This window comes from Stegostoma tigrinum, chromosome 6 (assembly GCF_030684315.1).
Source record: "Stegostoma tigrinum isolate sSteTig4 chromosome 6, sSteTig4.hap1, whole genome shotgun sequence".
NCBI classification, from domain to species: Eukaryota; Metazoa; Chordata; class Chondrichthyes; order Orectolobiformes; family Stegostomatidae; genus Stegostoma; species Stegostoma tigrinum.
The window spans coordinates 97,508,858-97,528,009 of NC_081359.1; the positions used below are offsets into that span (position 1 = coordinate 97,508,858).

At 39.3% G+C, this 19,152-nt stretch overlaps 1 protein-coding gene across 1 annotated transcript in view; it reads right to left on the bottom strand.

The window, feature by feature from the left end:
* The window catches only part of LOC125453569 (uncharacterized), a 29,584-nt gene extending 12,247 nt beyond the window's left edge, over positions 1–17,337 (bottom strand). Inside the window, exons 1-5 of the mRNA XM_048533334.2 lie at positions 17,266–17,337; positions 10,336–10,707; positions 7,978–8,253; positions 5,945–6,397; positions 949–979 (exon numbers count right to left, since the gene is read on the bottom strand). Of these exons, the coding sequence (XP_048389291.1) occupies positions 949–979; positions 5,945–6,397; positions 7,978–8,253; positions 10,336–10,707; positions 17,266–17,311 (1,178 nt within the window). The 5' untranslated portion in view covers positions 17,312–17,337. The remainder of the gene's footprint in view (positions 1–948; positions 980–5,944; positions 6,398–7,977; positions 8,254–10,335; positions 10,708–17,265) is intronic.
* Positions 17,338–19,152: the final 1,815 nt, after the last annotated feature.

Genomic DNA, 19,152 nt, shown 5'->3' on the forward strand with positions numbered 1-19,152 from the left:
GACCTGGAGGAAACCCACGCAGTCACAGGGAGAATGTGCAATCTCCACACAGAGAGTCGCCCGAGGCTGGAATCGAACCCGGGCCCCTCGTGCTGTGAGGCCACCGTGCCGCCCTTGTGAATTTGTCACCAACTGTTCAGTCCGAGGCTTCAAATCAGGGATATTATCCGACACCTTAAGTTGTTAGCCACTGAGTAGGAAAAGATAAGATATATCCCTATATCTGTGATATCATTTCTTCTCTTTCTCACAGTCTATTGTGCAGTTTAGTCAAAGACCTTGAGTGAGAAGAAACCCCTCCATTGCATGTAACCAATTCAACTGCTGATTTGCAATACATAGTAGACATCAACAGCAGGAGCTCAATTTCTGCACCAGTTGAAGATACCATGAAGGACACCTTCTCAACCTCTCCCCTACCAGGATGTGTGGTCACTTTCAGATTAAACCACCATCAGTTATCTTTCCCTCTCTGGCTAGACTATGGTAGCTTTACCTTTAACGTTGCATGTAGTATTGAACTATCTTCATGATGTAATTTAAGTGTTTGGGGACAAGTTTAAGGGATATTATTGTGACCATGATTTAAAAATTCAATTTGTGAAGCTTGATCATTCTTACCTATCTGGTGTAAGTATGTGTTGAACTTTGACAAGTTAAATTAAGAAAATTCTTGATTAAAACAAGTTTTATTTTCACTAGATAGGTCCAATAACAGGAGGCATTTGTCCTTTTGTGAATGTTTTTTACCCTTATACCAGTGCCTGTTCCAATAGACCATCACTGTTTGTATGAACAATATTCTGTGACATTTTAAAAAATTTGCTCCTGATTGCCGTGAACCTTGACATCTATCCCGTTGCCAATCAAATCTCCAAAAACTAATGATACGAGAACAAGGATCATGTGGTAAAGTTTATCTATGTGAAAAGTTACAATGGATTGTACCTTGCATTGTGTTCCAGGTCATGGGATCCACCTGTTGAAGTAAGGACATGAATCAAATATCTAAGACATGTTTGTGAGACATACTTGGTTCTGTTCATCAATGCTCTATTCATTCAACACATTTGGTGTGTTGAGTGGATGGCTAAGGTTTATAATTAGCATTTTATACCACCATGTAGACAAAATTAAAAGAGACAACAAGGTGTAGAGCTGGATGAACACAGCAGGCCAAACAGCATCATAGGAGCAGGAAAGATGACATTTCGAGCCTAGACCCTTCTTCAGAAATGGGGGAGGGGAAGGGGGTTCTGAAATAAATAGGGAGAGAGGGAGAGGCAGATAGAAGATGGATAAAGGAGAAGATAGGTGGAGAGGAGACAGACAAGTCAAAGAGGCGGGGATGGAACAAGTAAAGGTGACTGTAGGTAGGGAGGTAGGGAGGAGATAGGTCAGTCCAGGGAGGACGGACAGATTAAGGGGGCAGGATGAGGTTAGAAAGTAGGAAATGGGGGTGCAGCTTGAGGTGAGAGGAGGGGATAGTTGAGTGGAAGAACAGGTTAGGGGACAAGCTGGGCTTGAAAGTTGCCTCCATAAATTTTTAAAACTTCTAATCAATTTCCTGAAAAACATTTCAATTCATATCACATCATACAAGAACTACATGACTACATCCATGCTGAAATTTCTAACAAAAAATAGTGAAAATGCTCATCTGGCTCACTAATGCTTTTTCAGGAAAGAAGTCTTCCATCCTTATCATCTCAGCTTACAAATGCCTCCGGACTCACAGGAATGTAGTTGACTTTTACTTCTGGGTAACTGGTAATTGATAATACCTACTGGCCGAGCCAGAAATGCTCACATACCGTCAAGGAAGAATAAAAACATAAGCAAAAACTGGTCTTAGAGTAAACAATTGTAATCAATCATTGATACAAATTAATTGTATCATGGTTTTTCTAATGGCAGACACCACCCTGGAATATATTTCACATAAACAAATGCTCCTGCATCTGCAGTTCCCATTATCTCTGCTCCTGAATTCCTGTATGGCTTCTCCCAATTATCCACAGATCAGCAAAAATCCCAGAGGAGCACTGTAAATGTGATTGTTTATGCAGTGTAGATTTTGAGGTGGGGAGTTGTGGAGGGGTTGTGTGTGGAACCAGTCTTTGAGGTCATTAAGGGAACACTGCAGAAATTTTAGCACCTGCCTGCATTCTCTGCGCTACATTTTTTTTCAAATTCTCCTTCGCATCAACCTCACAGGATCAGAAGAAATAGGAGCAAGAGAAGGCCATTCCTCTATCAATCCTGCTGTGCTATTCAGTAAGATCTGATTTTGGCCCAAATCCATATTCCAACCTGTCCCCCATAGCCCTGAACTTCCCTACAAATCAAAAATCTGTCTAACTCAGCCTTGAATTTATTCAATAATGCAGCTACCGCCTTCCCCTCTCCCCACCAACTCACTGTGGAAACGAATTCAAAATACTCTGAAAGAAGAAATTCCTCCTCATCTTTGTCGGAAAAGAGAAGCCCATCATTTTAATATTGTGCTTCCTGTTCTAGGTTCCAACTAAGGAGGAAACTTTCTCTCAGCATCAACTCCTCAGATTCTTGTCTGGTTCAACAACATCGCCTCTCACTCTCCTAAACTACAATGAGTATAGGCTGAACATGCTTAACGTTTCCTTCAAGAGATCCCTGGAATTCATCACAGAGTGAAGATTCTTTGAATTGTTGCCAATAACATATATCCTTCCATAAATAGAGCAAAACTGTGCACAGTTCTCCAGGTGCCATCTCATCGCTGCCTTGTACTGTTCCAGCAATATTTCCCCACTTCTCCACTCTATCCCCTTTTAAGAAAAGCCAACATCCCATTTACCTTCCTGATTTCCTCCTCTGCCTGCAGACTAATCTTTTGTGATTCTATACAAGATCCCAGTATGCATATCACCTAGTATGCAGACTATGTTTCACAGTCTCTAACTGAAAAACGTTCTGCTTTTCCATTAATCCTGACAAAGTGGACAGCCTCATATGTTCTCATTTCATACTCCACGTGCTAATTTTTTGTCCATTCACCTAACCTATTTATATCCCTTCATAGACTCTTTGTATCCTCTTCACAATTTGATTATTTATCTGTGTCTCATCAAAATGTTTGGCAAATTACAATCAGTCCCTTCATTCAGTCATTGATATAGATCATACATAGTTGAAGCATTGATCTCTACTGCACTCTACTAGTTACAATTCTTATGAAGCTCTTGACTCAGTAAAATGTTGACTGATGCTTTGGCATGGGATTGAATAGAATATACAAAGCAGGAAAGAGTGTCCAAAGAAGGAAAAATGAGAGCGTGAGGTAAGCTAAACAGAAATATAAAACCATTTGGAAGACTTTCTATAAATGTTTTGAAACGCACAGAGTTAACAAAGTGAATGTTGGTCCTCTGGAACGTAAGTCTGGAGAATTAATTGTCGAAAAAAGAGATGGCAGATGAATTGAATCAGTGATAATGGGAACTGCAGATGCTGGAGAATCCAAGATAATGAAATGTGAGTCTGGATGAACACAGCAGGCCCAGCAGCATCTGAGGAGCACAAAAGCTGACGTTTCGGGCCTAGACCCTTCAGCCTTGAATGAAGGGTCTAGGCCCAAAACGTCAGCTTTTGTGCTCCTGAGATGCTGCTGGGCCTGCTGTGTTCATCCAGCCTCACATTTCATTATCTTGGCAGATGAATTGAACAGATTTTTGCATTGGTTCTCTCTACAGTGGATGCAATTAAACAACCCAAAAGCAGGTATAAATCAGGTAATGGAAGGGAAGAGCATAGGAAACAATATAAGGGCAGTGAAATGGTACAGAATGAACTCTGGGAGCTGTAGGCTAACAAATAGTCAGGTCTTGATGGATTTCATCCTAGGCTAGGAAGTCACTAGTGAGATAACTAATGCAATAGCTTTAGATTTTCAAATCTCCCTTGTTTCGGGGTTTGGTCCCATTAGATTAGAAGATGGTAGATGTAAGTCCTTTATTCAAAAGATAGGGACACAGAAAATAGGAAGCTTTAGGCTAGTTAAAACATCTGTCATGGGGAGAATTGTGTCAGTGATAATAGGAACAGCAGATGCTGGAGAATCCAAGATAATGAAATGTGAGGCTGGATGAACACAGCAGGCCCAGCAGCATCTCAGGAGCACGTGAAGGGTCTAGGCCTGAAACGTCAGCTTTTGTGCTCCTGAGATGCTGCTGGGCCTGCTGTGTTCATCCAGCCTCACATTTCATTGTCATGGGGAGAATGTTGGAAGCTTTTATTAAAGAAGTTATGTTGGAGCACTTGGATAAGTTCAATATAATAAGGCAGAGTTAACATTGGTTTGTGAAAGGAAAATCATAGCTAACCAACTTATTGAAGTTTTTTCAGGAAGTAACGTGCTATAGAGACTGGCAAATGAACTCTACTCAGATTTTTAGAAGGCACAGAGTGCCACATCCAACGGTTGTTGCAAAACAAGATCATGCTGTAGTGGATAACCTACTGACACGAATAAAAGATTGGTTGGCTAACCAAATGTAGAGAGTAGGTACAAAAAGTCTTTTTTTTTCAGATTGCCAGGATGTAGCAAGTGATGTATCACAGACGTTGGTGCTAGGACCACAACTGCTTACAATTTATATAAATGATTTGGATGAAGGGATAGAAGGTATGGTTGGCAACTTTGCTGACAGCACAAAGGTAGACAGGGAAGTAAATTGTGAAAAGGACATAGGGAGGCTACAAAAAGATACAGACAGATTAACTGAGTAAACAAAGATCTGGAAAATTTCGTAAAATGTGAAATTGTCCATTTTGTGAAGAATTTAATAAAGCTTTTTATTCAAGTGGTGATAGTTAGGAGGGCTGTGAGATCCAGATGGATCCAAGTGTCCTAGTGCATCAATTATAAAATTTTAGTATGCAGATGTAGCAAATAATGAGAAAAGTAAAGAGATTGTTATCATTTTATGGGAAGGCAGATTGGATTCTAAAGCAGGGAGGTTATGTTTCACTTTTACAGACCGCTGATGAGACCACATCTGGAATGCTGTATACAGTACTGGAAACCTCATTTCCAGAAGGATCTAATAGTATGGGAAGCATTTCAGAAAATGTTTAGCAGTTTAATATGTGAAATTGGGAGGTTGTCTCATGAGGAAAGATTGGGCAAGCTAGACTTTTAACTGTGGTAGTTTAGAAGAGTGAAAGACAACTTGGTTGCAACAAATAAGATCCTGAGTGGTCTTGACAGGTTGGATGCGGAGATGGTATTTCTTCTTATGGGAGAATCTAGAATGAGAGGTTAAAATTAAGGTGTTGCCCATTCAAGACAGAGAGAAGATAGAAACATTTCTCTTGGAGGGTCATATATCTTTGTGCCTCCCTTCCTGAAAAGGTTGGTGGAAGCAAAGTCCCGAGATATTTTTAAGGCAGAGATGTATAGATTCTTAGTGAAAAAGAGGTCAGGGCGAAAGGAATTTGAGGTAGGTAGGAATGTGGATTTAAGGTTACAATCAGATCACCATGATCCCAATAAAGGGTGGAACAGCCAAATGACCCACTTCTGTTTTTCGTTCTGATATATTTGTATGTTCAGTGGTGGGTTACCATGTCATCATTTGCCCAATCAGTCAATATTGCTAATATTGTTCAACTTCTGAGCTTGCTTCTGTCTTCATACACAAAGTTCAAACATTCACTTTCCAACAAGCATTGCTAAAAGAAACTATTAGGATTGTCAGTTGTGACTGATTCCACCAGCCCCCATGCTAAATTCCTGCAAGTCAGTCACAATCCTCCACTGCTGCCCTGGATAAGATTAACTGGCTAAGCAGTCAGCAGGACCATCTTGCATCTGCAAAGCCCATTAATGTTCAATTAGCACACTTAGATTAAACCAGATAGTAAACCAATATGCTACATTTCAAAAGAAGAACATATTTACGTTTGCAGTGTCCTTTGAAGCGCTTGATAATGAGTGTGATAATTAAAAGTAGCAGAATTCCACTAAGGACGATGCACATATACGTGGGAAGGTGACTTGGACCACCGTTTGTTACCACAACAGGACAGTCTCTTCCAGCTGACCCCAGCTGACCTTGATTCACATCTTCATTCCACGGATCAGAAGTTTCCTCTGTTTTTATTGTCGATTGTATTGTGTTCGGATAACTTTCAGTTCTCAGACTAGTGGTCACAGGGGATGTGTCCTGCATCCATTCTACATCATTCCACATCATCTGTGAGGCATTTGTGGTCTCGTATGTTGTTATCACTTGTGTGCTGGTTTCTTGGGTGGTCAATGTAGTTGTTGATTCAGAAGTAATAAAAGGAACAGATGTACTGGCTGGGTAATCATAATCTCCAGTAAGCATTGTGGTATCAAGAAAATCAAGGTCTGAAAGAATTAAATAAATTTTAGATTTTTGAACAAGAGCAAATAAAAAACTGTACTGTCACTTGGCTTGTTGATGTAATGGTGCGGGTTGACAGGAAAAATTACAGTTTAGCCAAAACACCATTCAGATATATTTTCTTGCATCACATTGTTCTCATTTCCATCATCACCATCAGACTACCTGTTTAGCCTTTGATTACATATCTCTCAACAGCTATAAACCAAACCTTGGTCCATAAAATAGTATTTTGCTAAGCTTCTTTTTCACTTCACTTGAAGTAGATTTAATGTAAAAACTTCACGCATCCCATTTTAACCTCTATTGAAATCCTAGCAGCAACACTGCCAATGCTTTCACTGCTATTTCTAGTACATTACAGGTGAAGATGTCACAATGAGAATAACTTTCATAGAAGTTCAGAAAGACAACGTCACTGATCTGATAGAGCATTGAATACTGAACCTACAGGCCTGTGATTTGATTTGTTTAGCATAGAGCAGTTCCATTAAACAGATGGTAGTTTGAGGCACTTTGGGATGTTTTATTATATACTAAAGGCGCTAGGTAAACATCAGTTGTTGTTACAAAAGGAAAGCCTCAGGACTTTCCTCCTGTCTGCTGAATTGGCTGCATTTAGTCAGAATACAGAATAGAGGAGATATGGTTGAAATTAAAGACATTGAAGGAAATGGGATTGTAGAGGAAAATGGCATTGAGGTAGATGATCATGGTGTTGTTGAACAGTGGAGACATTTGATGGACCAAATGGCCTGCCTTGCCTATTCCTATGTTCCTATGCACAATCATTAAACCCATTCATGATTGCTATCCATTGGCCCATTTGACAAATAGTGTACGGCATACTTATTTAATGGGAGCAGGAGCATGTTCAACTCTGATCTGCTCTGATTGTGTTAGTAACAGTTATCAGAAAAAAATGGAGCAAAAATAATGAAAAGATGAAAACAACTCACATCATCCATTTTACATTTTTGCGGAGTGAAGAGCCATCCCAATACGTTAAAAACAAATTTTAAAGCAGTAATGTTAAGTAAATTGCATATATTTGCATGTACCATTTTAAGTCAATGAGAATGTTTAATGTTTGTGGTTCATTATCTGTAGATGCACACAAAGAGATTATTATGGCTCGGTACTTCGAACTGCTAATGGAAATAAAATCTGCAAAGAGAAGGTTTGGGCAGGGAACTCACTGGATGCTGATGAAGGGTCACAGACCTGAAACGGTAAATCTGATTTCGCTCCACAGATGCTGCCAGACCCGCTGAGTTTTTCCAGCAATTTCTGTTTATGTCACTGGGTGCTGAGTTTGAATGGCATGTAAACCCAATGCAAGTTTATAAGAGTGCTGATAATTCCCCTTTCATTAGGTGACTCAGATGCTCCTTCTGCTCTGGTGTCTCAGCCACAAGGACCGAGGGCATATACACTTAGCATATACACTTCCTATATGCTAATAGGAAGTGTAGACACATTTTCTAGTACTTCCAAGCCAAAAACACATTAACATTTGTGTAAATTCTTGAATACCATAACTTGAATGAATTGTTTCTTTTACCTATGTCCAGGCATATTTCAGATATTATTGATTCTTTTTTGGCCAAACTACATCCATACTTCTTTCGGTGCTCCTGATCCACACGAGAAATAACAAGAGACTGGCCGTCGTTGCTGATGCTTACAACCCCAGTGTCCGATATAGACAATCCATCATAAAGCCATTTTATTCGGGGAGTCAGCACTTTCGGTCCACAGTAAGTGCACGTTAGAGTAACTTTATCTCCAATTGACACGACAGGTGGGTTCACTGTAAGTTGGAGATTTGACCAACAACCTGAAAAAAAACTCCCTGCATTATATAATGAAAACAACAGTAACCATGCAATTTATGTTTTTGTAGACTTTCACCAGCTTCTAGGCAGTCCAAAACGATTAGTCAGTTAAATAAACTCAACCCTAAGTGTGTTTTATGAGGTTTATTGAAATCTGCTTAATTAATTTTGTCTAACCTGTTTTTTTAATTTCAAAACTATACTTTATTCATTAAAAAGTCTCTTTGTGTGTATGTATGTAAAACACAAAAGCCGTTCAGCTCTGCCGAGTAGCATATCAAGTAAACACACAAAACGTTGGAGTTTTACTATCCACAAAACCAAAGACCTCTCTTACACATACATTACTAACATCTACATATATTTGACATGCTAAGAGGGCCCAATAACTGACCAGACTCCCTTTGCCTGCAGCAGAAAGACCTCAGACAGTGGCCTTTCACCACTGTGCATTGGCAACAGCTGCCCCAAGCTTTAGTGCGTCCCTCAACACATTGTCCTGGACCTTGGAAGTTGCCAGTCTGCAACACTCAGTCAGGGTCAACTCCTAGTTCAGGGACTCACCATATAAATTCTGTGTCTGCAAATGCAGGTCAGAGGCTGGGAATCCTGTAGTGAGTAATTCACCTCATGACTTCCCAAGGCCTATGCACTGAGTACAAGGCACAAGTCAGGCATGCGTTGAAATATATCCCACTTGCCTGGATGAGTGCACTCCTTCAACACTCAAGAGGATTGGTACCATCCTGGACAAAGCAGTTCACTTGATTGGTACCATATCCACGAACATTTAGTCTCTTCACTACTGACTCTCAGTAATAGCAGTGTATACAATCTAAAACATGCACTGCAGAAATTCTCCAAGTCTCCTTATACCATGCCTGCCAAACCCATGACCACTGTCATCCACAAGGACAATGGCATCAGATGTGTTGCAATGCTACTACCTATGAGTTCCTCTCCAAGCCACACACCATCCTGATTTGGAAATATATCACTGTTCCATCAGTATTGCCAGGTCAAAATCCTTGAACTTGCCCCCAAACATTATTGTGGGTCCACCTACAGCAGCACAGTGTGCAGTGGTTCAAGAAGCAGCTCACCACCACTTTCTCCGAGTAACTAGGTGAATAAAAGTTTGAGATGCCACATCACATGGATGTATATAAAAAATCCTTGTTATGTTACGCCTTTTTTGTCTTCAATCTCCATTTTTTGGTCGAATTTTCATCTGTCATTCAATATTTCATTGAGAGACTGTGGACCAAAGCATAAATTTTGATTAAATCTCTCTCAGCCTTACAATATAATCCTGTAATCTTAGCTCAGGCACCAAATCTTTTTTTCAATTGTTTTACCTTACTTTGTACTTTCTCTAACATCCATGACTTTATGTGTCTACAAGAGCTGCATACAATATTTAAGGTGGAATGGATTAGTGCTGTACTCCAAGGTTTCTACCAATTGATGGGGTATCTGTTCTATCCTTCAAGTATCCTTTTTTTTAATCTTTGTACACAAGGCACTGATGACTAAGGTCTGTTATGCGCAAAAGATAGCAGATTCTTCTCCTTTCCATTAAATTTTCATCACCAATTCTGTTCTTCAGGATGTTTAGCTTTTTTTAAATTTTTCTGCATTAAACAGCATCTTCCATATTTCTAACCAGTCCTTGGATAATGCTCTGTATTATGTACCACTGATCCATTTCTTCTCTACTATCTATTGCCTTCACAATTTTTTATACCAGCAGCTTTTCTACTTTTCCTTCCTTTACATCTTAAATATATACACTGTGAATCAACAAATAACCCTAGACTCAAATCCTAAAGAACCTTCATATTAACTCCTTTTCATATAGGTGCAAACTTAAGTAATAACCCTTTTCAGTTGTAACTCACTCAGTTGGATGAAGGAGCACACATAGTGAATGGCTATAGGTAGGGGGAATGCAGATTTTGGAGAATGTTGGCAATATACTATAGTCAAAACCATGGCTTGCTGGAAAGGAGATGAGGAAACAAGAAAACAATTTTGTTCATGTTTGTGAAAATCTGCTCAATTTATGGATTACTCTTACATACCTGGCTTTACAACAAGCCTCACTTTCTTCTCTTCAGAAAGGTAATCATGGGTGCAGGTGAACTCTCCTGAATCTGGTATCTTCAATCCCCTTAGTGTGATTGAATAATCACCCTTCTTTATTTTTGATCGATATACAAGTACTCGCCCTTTGAACTCTTCCTCAAATATGGCTCGCCCATCGGGATAAATGTCCAGAACTTTCCCACCATTAGAACCGCTGCATTCTGGGTATCGTGGTGTCCAATACCAGCTCACAGGACGGTCAAATGGAAGTTGCTCTGTGATTATGCAACTAAGTGAGGCAACATTTCCAACGATCACTGGCACCTCCTGTTCAGCTCCAACAGTCAGCTCAATGAAGACAAGCAGAACTGAAATAGTAACACAAGATTGTACATCATAATTCCGGTACCGCCCGTACTTAAAGAGTATTAATTACCATTAACTATTTGGATTTTAATTTTGATGTGAAATCTATGGAAAGAACTGAGATTTATAGAATAGGGTGACACCAGCGTCGATAGGGCTGGAAAATGAAATAGAGTAGGTTAAAAAAAAGTGGTAAATTCAATGTTATTTCCTTTATTTAAAACACCTGAAGAATGTAGGAGGAAGAGAATGAATGGGGGACTCATTTTGTCCTACAATATTGAGTGCAGAGAACAATTTATGTAAGGGACAGTGAAACGGGACATAGTCTCTGCAAAGAGGAGTTTCAGAGAGGTCGAACTATGTATGGAATGGCATGTGTGTGGGGGCTTATGAAGAATCAGAGAATCATATTAGTGGATAAATGTAGTCCACTCATCTCTGTAGTATCACCCATACAATCATCCCTTTAAAGTTCATTTCTATGCTAATAGAGAACTAGTTAGGATGATAGCATTTGCAATATTAGTAGTGAACAGCTCACTTCTACAATTGCATGTCTGGCCACAACGTATCTCCAAACTGAGGCCCAGATTCTGCGTAATCAACAACAGCTGGTATCTATGTAACACATATCTTCCTGCACTTCACACATTGGCCCAAGAGAAATGAACACTTAGCATGGAGAAGAGAGAAAGGGAAGATGGGCCAAAAGCTCGGTTGAAATTCCAGGGTTTGAAGAGTTATTTGAGGGTGGAGAACAATGCAGCATTGTTTAGGAAAAGAGTTCCAGAATATGCAGGGTAGAAAAGAGGAGATATTTCTGATGATGCACCAGATTGATATGAAACTACGCATTCGAGATTTTAGTAGGTTAGTTGTATTCTATTGAGGCAGTAAGGGTCAGTAGAGTTAGCTTTAACATCTGTAGCTCTCAAAGATGGGAAGTAAGCCAGTGTTCCAATTACAATTTCTATTTAGTAGTCTTTGTCAGGAAAGTGAAGACAATTTGGGATGGTTCCCACAACTTACTGAATGAATTGTATATAAGACAGAAGGAAGTTATTTGATAATTATTTATTGGAATCATACTTGTACAGTAAGTGGACCTGGCTTATTTAAAGACTGTTTGACAAAAAAAAGCTTCGAAAGGGAATAATTAATAAATCCAATGATCCTATTTCTGTGATTCTGAGGTCTGTTTAATGGTTGAAGCTCAGCTTGTTTCACCTCCAGTTGTTCATGTTGAGATTACAAGTACCAATACTTGTACCAGGGGAAGGTTTCAGTAATAAACTTTCCTCTATCGTGCTTTATCATTTTGATACACAACACAGAAGAAATCTAACTATAACTATGAAGGAGTTTAAAACATTATCTAGTTACATAAAAAGTATTGTAAAGCCTGAACAAAGTAATTGAGTTTCTAGTATAATTTGTATCTTTACTATGTTGACTTTTATTGGAGTTGCATGTTTACCCTTTTACAGAATGACAGTGTCTACCAGGGCTTAAATGGTTATACACTTGACTCTAAATTCAGGGCTTTATGTATTGAAGTCCCATTTCATAACTTGATGACAAAAATCAAAGCTGATAATCCTGTGTAGTGCTTACAGAGGAGTGCACTGTTGGATGACAGTTAAAAAACATTGTCTGAAAGGTTTATAAATCTCCCAAGTATCTTTATGGTCTGACAGTAAACACACTTCTCCGGGCATATGCAAAAGTTCTTCTTGGCCAATTTAGAACACCAAATTATCTTTAATAAAATCAAAATACTGCAGATTATGTAAATCTGAAATAAAAGCAGAAAGTGCTGGAGAATCTTAGTGGATCTGGCAACATGTGTGGAGAGACAGAATTAATATTTTGAGTCCATTATAATTCTTCTTTGAAACTTGTTGATGGGTTTGTCATTAGTATTGGTGGTAAGGGTTGCATGGCAAACAACAACAGCACCACCTTTATCAGCGGGTTTGACAACAAAGGCAGGTTAAAGCTGAGAGAACAGAGTGCAGTGAGTTCAGAGGGGGCAGGTTAGACCAGATGAGGGAAGCAGAGAAATTGAGATGGCTGATGTTACATTGGTAGTTCTTGATGAAGAGATCAAATGCAGGTGAAAGGAAAAAGGGTGGGGTCCTGGTGGAGGGAGAGGATTGGAGATGGGTGAAAGGGCCCATAGAGGAAGAACAGGACTCCTGTCTAGAGAAGTGGGCATGGAAGTGAAGGCAGCAGAAGAAGTGTTCGACGTTGTGTCATCCCTGAAATTCCATACCAGTGACTTCCGAGTGGAGTTGATGAGTGTGGTGATTAAGCACTGAGAGAATTGTCCAAATTTTCATGTTCTACATATTTGAACTTTCTGTTGATAGAGTGCAGTGGAATGAAGAAAACAGTTTACCATCAGCACAACATCGTGGGCTGAAGGGCCTGTTCTGTGCTGTACTGTTCTATGTTCTATGTTCTATAACTTTCAGGATCTACTCTGGGCCAATGTTCTGTTTCTCTATTGCAACCCCTTGCCCTTTGTTTAGTAACTTCTTTATAATTTAATCACTCCTGCCCATGACAATATCCAAGACCTATCCTTTGGTTCTGCCTCCCCATCACCCTATTCAGTTATGTACATCCATCACATTTATCAACTTTGTGCATCTGAAGAAGAATCACTTCAAATGCAAACCATTAACTCCACTTCTCTTTCTACAGATGCTGCTGGCCTGCGGAGTTTTTACCAGCACTTTCTGAGTTTATTTCCTGTTTCCAACATCAGCTTTTGTTTTATTTTGTTGAGGTGAAATCTGTATTTTACAAAGGTTCGTCATAAGTTCCTTGGTGTTGTACTGTCTGCCTGTGATGATAAAATGATCCTATATATTTTTAACAACTTTTTCGATGTGGGCTCAGCGAATTCCTACTGTGCAGAAACAGGCCATTCGGCTCAACAAGTCCACACCAACCCTTCAAAGAGCATCCCACCCAGACCCATTCCCCTAACCTTTCCCAGTAACTCTGCATTTCCCTTGGCTAACCCACCCAAATTACATACCCATGGATAGTATGGGCAATTTAGCAAGGCTAATCCACCTAACCTGCACATCTTTGGACTGTGGGAGGAATCCAAAGCGCCCAGCAGAAGCCCACACAGACACAGGGAGAATGTATAAACTCTAGCCCAAGGGTGAAATCGAACCTGGGTCCCTGGCGCTGCTATCTTCAATGACTTGCACCCATATACACCAGGTCGTCTGTTCATGAACCCCCTCATTATTTGGTCCTCATTATTTTTATTACCTTTCTTCAGTATTCCTAAGAAAATAAACAATTCGCATTAAATTTCAGTTGCTAGGTGTACCTGTTCATTCCTCCAGCCTATCTATGTGTGTTTGAAGCTTACCATTATCCTCCTTACTGTTCACAATTGTTATATATTATTGTATTTTCTGTAAAGAGCACATAAGTAATTAGCTGGGAAGCAACTGCATGTGTAAGTGTCCCATTGGGCAGCCTGTCTACACCAGAAAATCGTGTCTTTGAGTAATAGGAAGCCGGCCTAAGCATCCTTCCAATCAGACTACCCAGCAGTTGTATGAAATTGTCCGAACCATTCTAAGTATAAAGCGTGATACCTCATGACACCTGGGAGCAACAGACAACCAGAAGACATAAATTCCAGACTTGATGTCACCTGTAAATTTTGAAGGTGTGTCCTGCAATCCAGAATCATTAATATTTGTCAAGGAAGGTACTCAATGTTTAACAACTCAAATCTTAGCTAAGGAAAGTGAGACAGGTTTCTTTGAAGGGAAACTGGATTCTAGATGATGCTCCTTTAATTCAAATAAAACTGCACAGACCATGAGTGAATACTGCCTTTTCCATCAAGCTACTGTCACCACACTCTTTTGGCTTCAGTGATGATGTAGGAGCATTTGAGAAAGGTTACAGCTTCCAGGGACAAACCAAGATTTGTCTGCGTTTAACCTCCATTAATGAGACAGAATTAGCTCATCAATCATCAACATACCTGGAGGATGATACCTGTCTAACTCAAGGATTTGATTAAAACATAACCAAAAAATGTGGATGCTGGAAATCTGAAACAAAGGCAGAAATTGCCAGAGAAACTCAATAGCCCTGGCAGTGTCTGTGAAGAGAAAACTAAGTTAGTGTTTCAAGTCCAGTTACCCTTCTTTAGAACTGGAGAAGTTCTGAAGCTCTAAAGAAGGATCACTGGACTCAAAATATTAACTCTGCTTTTCTCTTTCGAGATGCTGCCAGACCTTTTTAGTTTCCCCAACACTTTCTGTTTTTGTCACGTATTTGATTACTGGCTCTGTGCATCACAAGTAATGTCATTCGGAAACCAGTTTCGCTTCTAAGAAACTCAACCCAACTTCCTTCATTGAAGAAAGATTTGAGTTGTTAAAAATTGAGGTTGACTTTATAGATCAAATTATCCATAAATGAGTGAGAAATAATTGAAATGCAAAACCCTTTATGAAGCTTTCTTCTGTATTTTAGTTCCGCACCGTGTAAAATGGTTTTTCCAAAGTTGGTTACTAATTCATTGTCAGCAACATACACACATGCACAAACAATTCAGTATTTACAGTCATGGGATCATAAAACCTTAAAATCATATAGAAGAGGCCCTTCAGCCCATCAAATGTATACCATCAAAACTATAGTACTACCTAACTCATCACACTTTCCTTCTCTAGGTCCACAGCCTTGAATGATATGACACTTCAAGTGCTCATCCAAGTGCTTTTTAGAAGTTGTAAGGTTTTCCAGCTCAACTACACCCCAAGGGAGTGCATTGCAGGCCCCCACCATCCTCTGAATAAAAAGGCTTTTCCTCAAACCACCACTCAACCCCTTGCCTTTCACTTTAAAATGATGTCCCCTTGTTGTTAATCTTTCAACTAAGTGAGACCACTGCTTTCTATTTACCTTGACCATACTCCTTATTATCTTTGTCAGCCCTAAGTTCAGGACCTAAAATATGCCATTGAAATTTAATTTTGAAGTTTAGAATGGTGAGTCATTGAACAGACAATCAGGGTGAGACATTCACAAGTCTGTAAAGTTCTTTTGCCTCTACCGCATAATGTATTCAATTCTACCCCAGAAGGACTGACTTTTCTCAGTACTGAATGGACGAATGATAAAAAATATGAAAATATAAAAATAAATTATTTGCTTAAAATGAGAATTATCATTCTCAAATCCTGACAAATATTGGAGGGAAATCTCTCACAAAAGTAAATACATGGACAAATATTCTTTTATGTCTGTTTTGATACTCAAGTACAGACCTATACAATTACTCGGATTATATGGTGAAATTAAATGGACATTGCATCATGACACCAAAAAACTGAAGCGACTGTAACTGAAGAAAAATACCTTGCATTTGCTCAGATTAAGTTAATTGTCTTTCTGACACAATATCACACTTGCTCCAGAACAAGATGTAAAAACACCCTGTAAGAACAATAATAGATAACTACACGGTATCTGAATTTTAAACTCTTCCCTGCAAGTTTTTAAAACCATGCCTTTGGTGTCAACCACATTCTAAACTTTGATTCTCTAAACTGTATCTTCGAACCCAATGGTCCTTAACCTTTTGTACCTTACGTGCCACCAACTCTTTTTCAAAAAGGCTTGAGACCCACCATGATAAAAACAAAGTCGTACTTTTTCCAAGGAGTATATTCTTAGGTTTATGTGCATTTTATATAAGCTATTATTGAAAGTTTTTAAAGCCATTAAAAATTGTGTTGATTTTACTGAGAATAAGTTTTACTAAATTTAGCACTCGATGTGTCCCACTGGTTGAGAAACGCTGTTCCAATCTATAAGTTTTAACTTTTAATCTTTGTTGTCTGTAGCTTTAGTTTTTCACATAAAAGGTACTTGACTAGTTCATCATGCCTGTATTGGCTCATTGTAAGAGCTATCCAATTAGTCCCAGCCCCCCACGCTTCCTCCATAACCTCACAAACTCTTTTCATTTTCAACTTCTTAACCATTCCGTTTTGAAAGCTATGATTGAAGCTCCCTTTTCAGACAACACATTGCAGATCGTAACAATGCACTGAATAAAATAAGTCCCCTTCATCTTCCCCAGCCCCAGCTTTCCTTCATTTCCTGATCCTCCTGTCACTGGAAACAGTTTCTTCCTAACCACTCTGTCAGAACTCCATATAAGTTTCAGTCAATACCTTAACTAATTGAGTTCCCTCAAGTTGGTTTGCTAAAGGATGTCAAGATTTCTTTCAATTGAAATCTTTTGTTAATCATTTGTAATGTGGTTATTTGAGGAGCTTTCCATTGTAGTGACAAATCCAATATATTCAGATAAGCTCTTCAGAAAACTGAAAAATTAAAATTTGTTATTCTAATCCAAATTGTAATCCAAAGCAGCTACAACAGTGTAATCTCTTGAAAGAATCAATGTCATTCTAACAAAACAGGTCCCCAGTTGGCTGCAGTCAACTGAACTCCCAATCGTTTTGTTCTCACCTGCTGGCAGCAATTTTACTCACCTAGACTAAGGAGTTTGAGGTGCACATAGATGTTGTTGGATTTCATCGTTTCAGCTGTGAATGGATGTGCAGTCAGATTTCAAAAATCTGATTTTAACTCATTACACCAGAAATGAACACTACCCTCATATCCTGAAGACGCAGGGTCTTGGTTTCTGTCTATAAATGGTAAAAAAATAAGAGGCTAAATGAGCACTGCTCCAATTTTTTTAGCGTGTTTCCTGAACCATCCATGTGTACCAGTACACTTTTTAAAATTCTCAGAAATATGCTGCTCTGACAAGTGCATACAAGCTGCTATTTGGAACTGATGAAAGGAAAAATCATTGAAAGTTATGAAGCAATTTGATTTATCTAGTGAAAAACAGAGGGAATTTTATGCAAACCAATGTGGATGTTTCAATTTTATCAAATTAAACATTTCACATTTCTTGCAACTCATGCCAACATCTAAAACACCCTAGCAGAGCATAGAATTGTTAAGATGGAAAGTAAATATTTAACAATAACAACACTTTGCATTTATACAGCACCAAAACATCCAAACGTATTTCACGGATGTGTTATTAAAAGAAAATTGATGCCAGGTTACTTGTTGAAACATTAGAGCAGATTACTAAAAGCTTGGTCAAGGAAGCAGATTATAGGAATTTATAAAGAAGTTGGGAAAGGTGCAACAGTTTTGGGAGGAAATTCCAGAGTTTAGGGCTTAGGCAGTTGAAGACAAGTGATAAATCGTGGAGTGTTTAACATCAGGCATGTTCGAGAGATCAGAATTAGGAGAGTGAAGAAATCTTTAAAGCTTTTATGGAGATAGGGTGGGATTTCAAGGCCCTGGCAGCCATTAAAAACAAGGATGAGAATTTAACCTGAGACATGGCTTACTGAGAATTAATGTAAGCCAGTGAGCACAAAGGTGATGGCATGATAGGACACAAGTAGAGTAGAACATGGCTGGCTGGCTCGCAGGTGCAACCAAGTCTAAAGGTTAGTAAAGTACACATAAAGGTTTCAGCCATAGATTAGCTAACTTGGTGCTGAGGTATGTGAGTTTGTAGATGTCGATATAGGCTGTCAGAATTAGTGCACACATACAGCCAAAATCTCACCTTGATTTCAAGTATGATACTGAGATTTTTTACCAGAAGTTGTGCTTTCATGGGATGTGAGCTTGGCTGGCAAGCTCAGTAATTTTTACAGATGCCTAACTGCCCTTGAAATGAGAGACTTGCTTGGCCCTTACATAGGACAGCTAAGAATCTTTTTTGTCTCAAAAACATAAGAAATAGAAGCAGGAGTAGGCTTACAGCTCATCGAGTCAACTCTCACATATAAAGAGATCATTGCTGATCATGTGAGTCAATCACATTTAGAGTGGCGAAGCCCTATGAGCTGGCATGGTCATTGGGTTGGCTGTACAGTTACGGACTGGGGAATTCACAACAAGGTAAAGAACAATGTACTCCGAGGTGGAAGATAAGTTGAGGGGGAGTTAACATTTTCAAGGCTGAAAACTTCTAGATTGCAAAAGCTGAAGGAGGAAACCACAGAAGATATCTTGGCTGAAATATTTTTCTTTTTTTTAATCGGGTGCTTGGTGGCTCAGTGGTCAGCATTGCTGCCTCAAAATGCCATGGATTTGGCTTCGATTCCAGCCTAGAGTGATTATGTGTGTGAAGTTAGCACGTCCTCCTCATGACTGCAAGGGTTTGCACTGGATGCTCTGGTTTCCTCCCACGGTCCAAATACCTGCAGGTTAAGTGGATTGGCCATGCTAAACATTGACCCGTAGTGTCCAGGAATGTGTAGGATAGGTGGATTAGCCATGGTAAACATAGGGTTACAGGGATAGAATAGGAGTGTAGGTAGGCTCCTCTTGGGAGGATT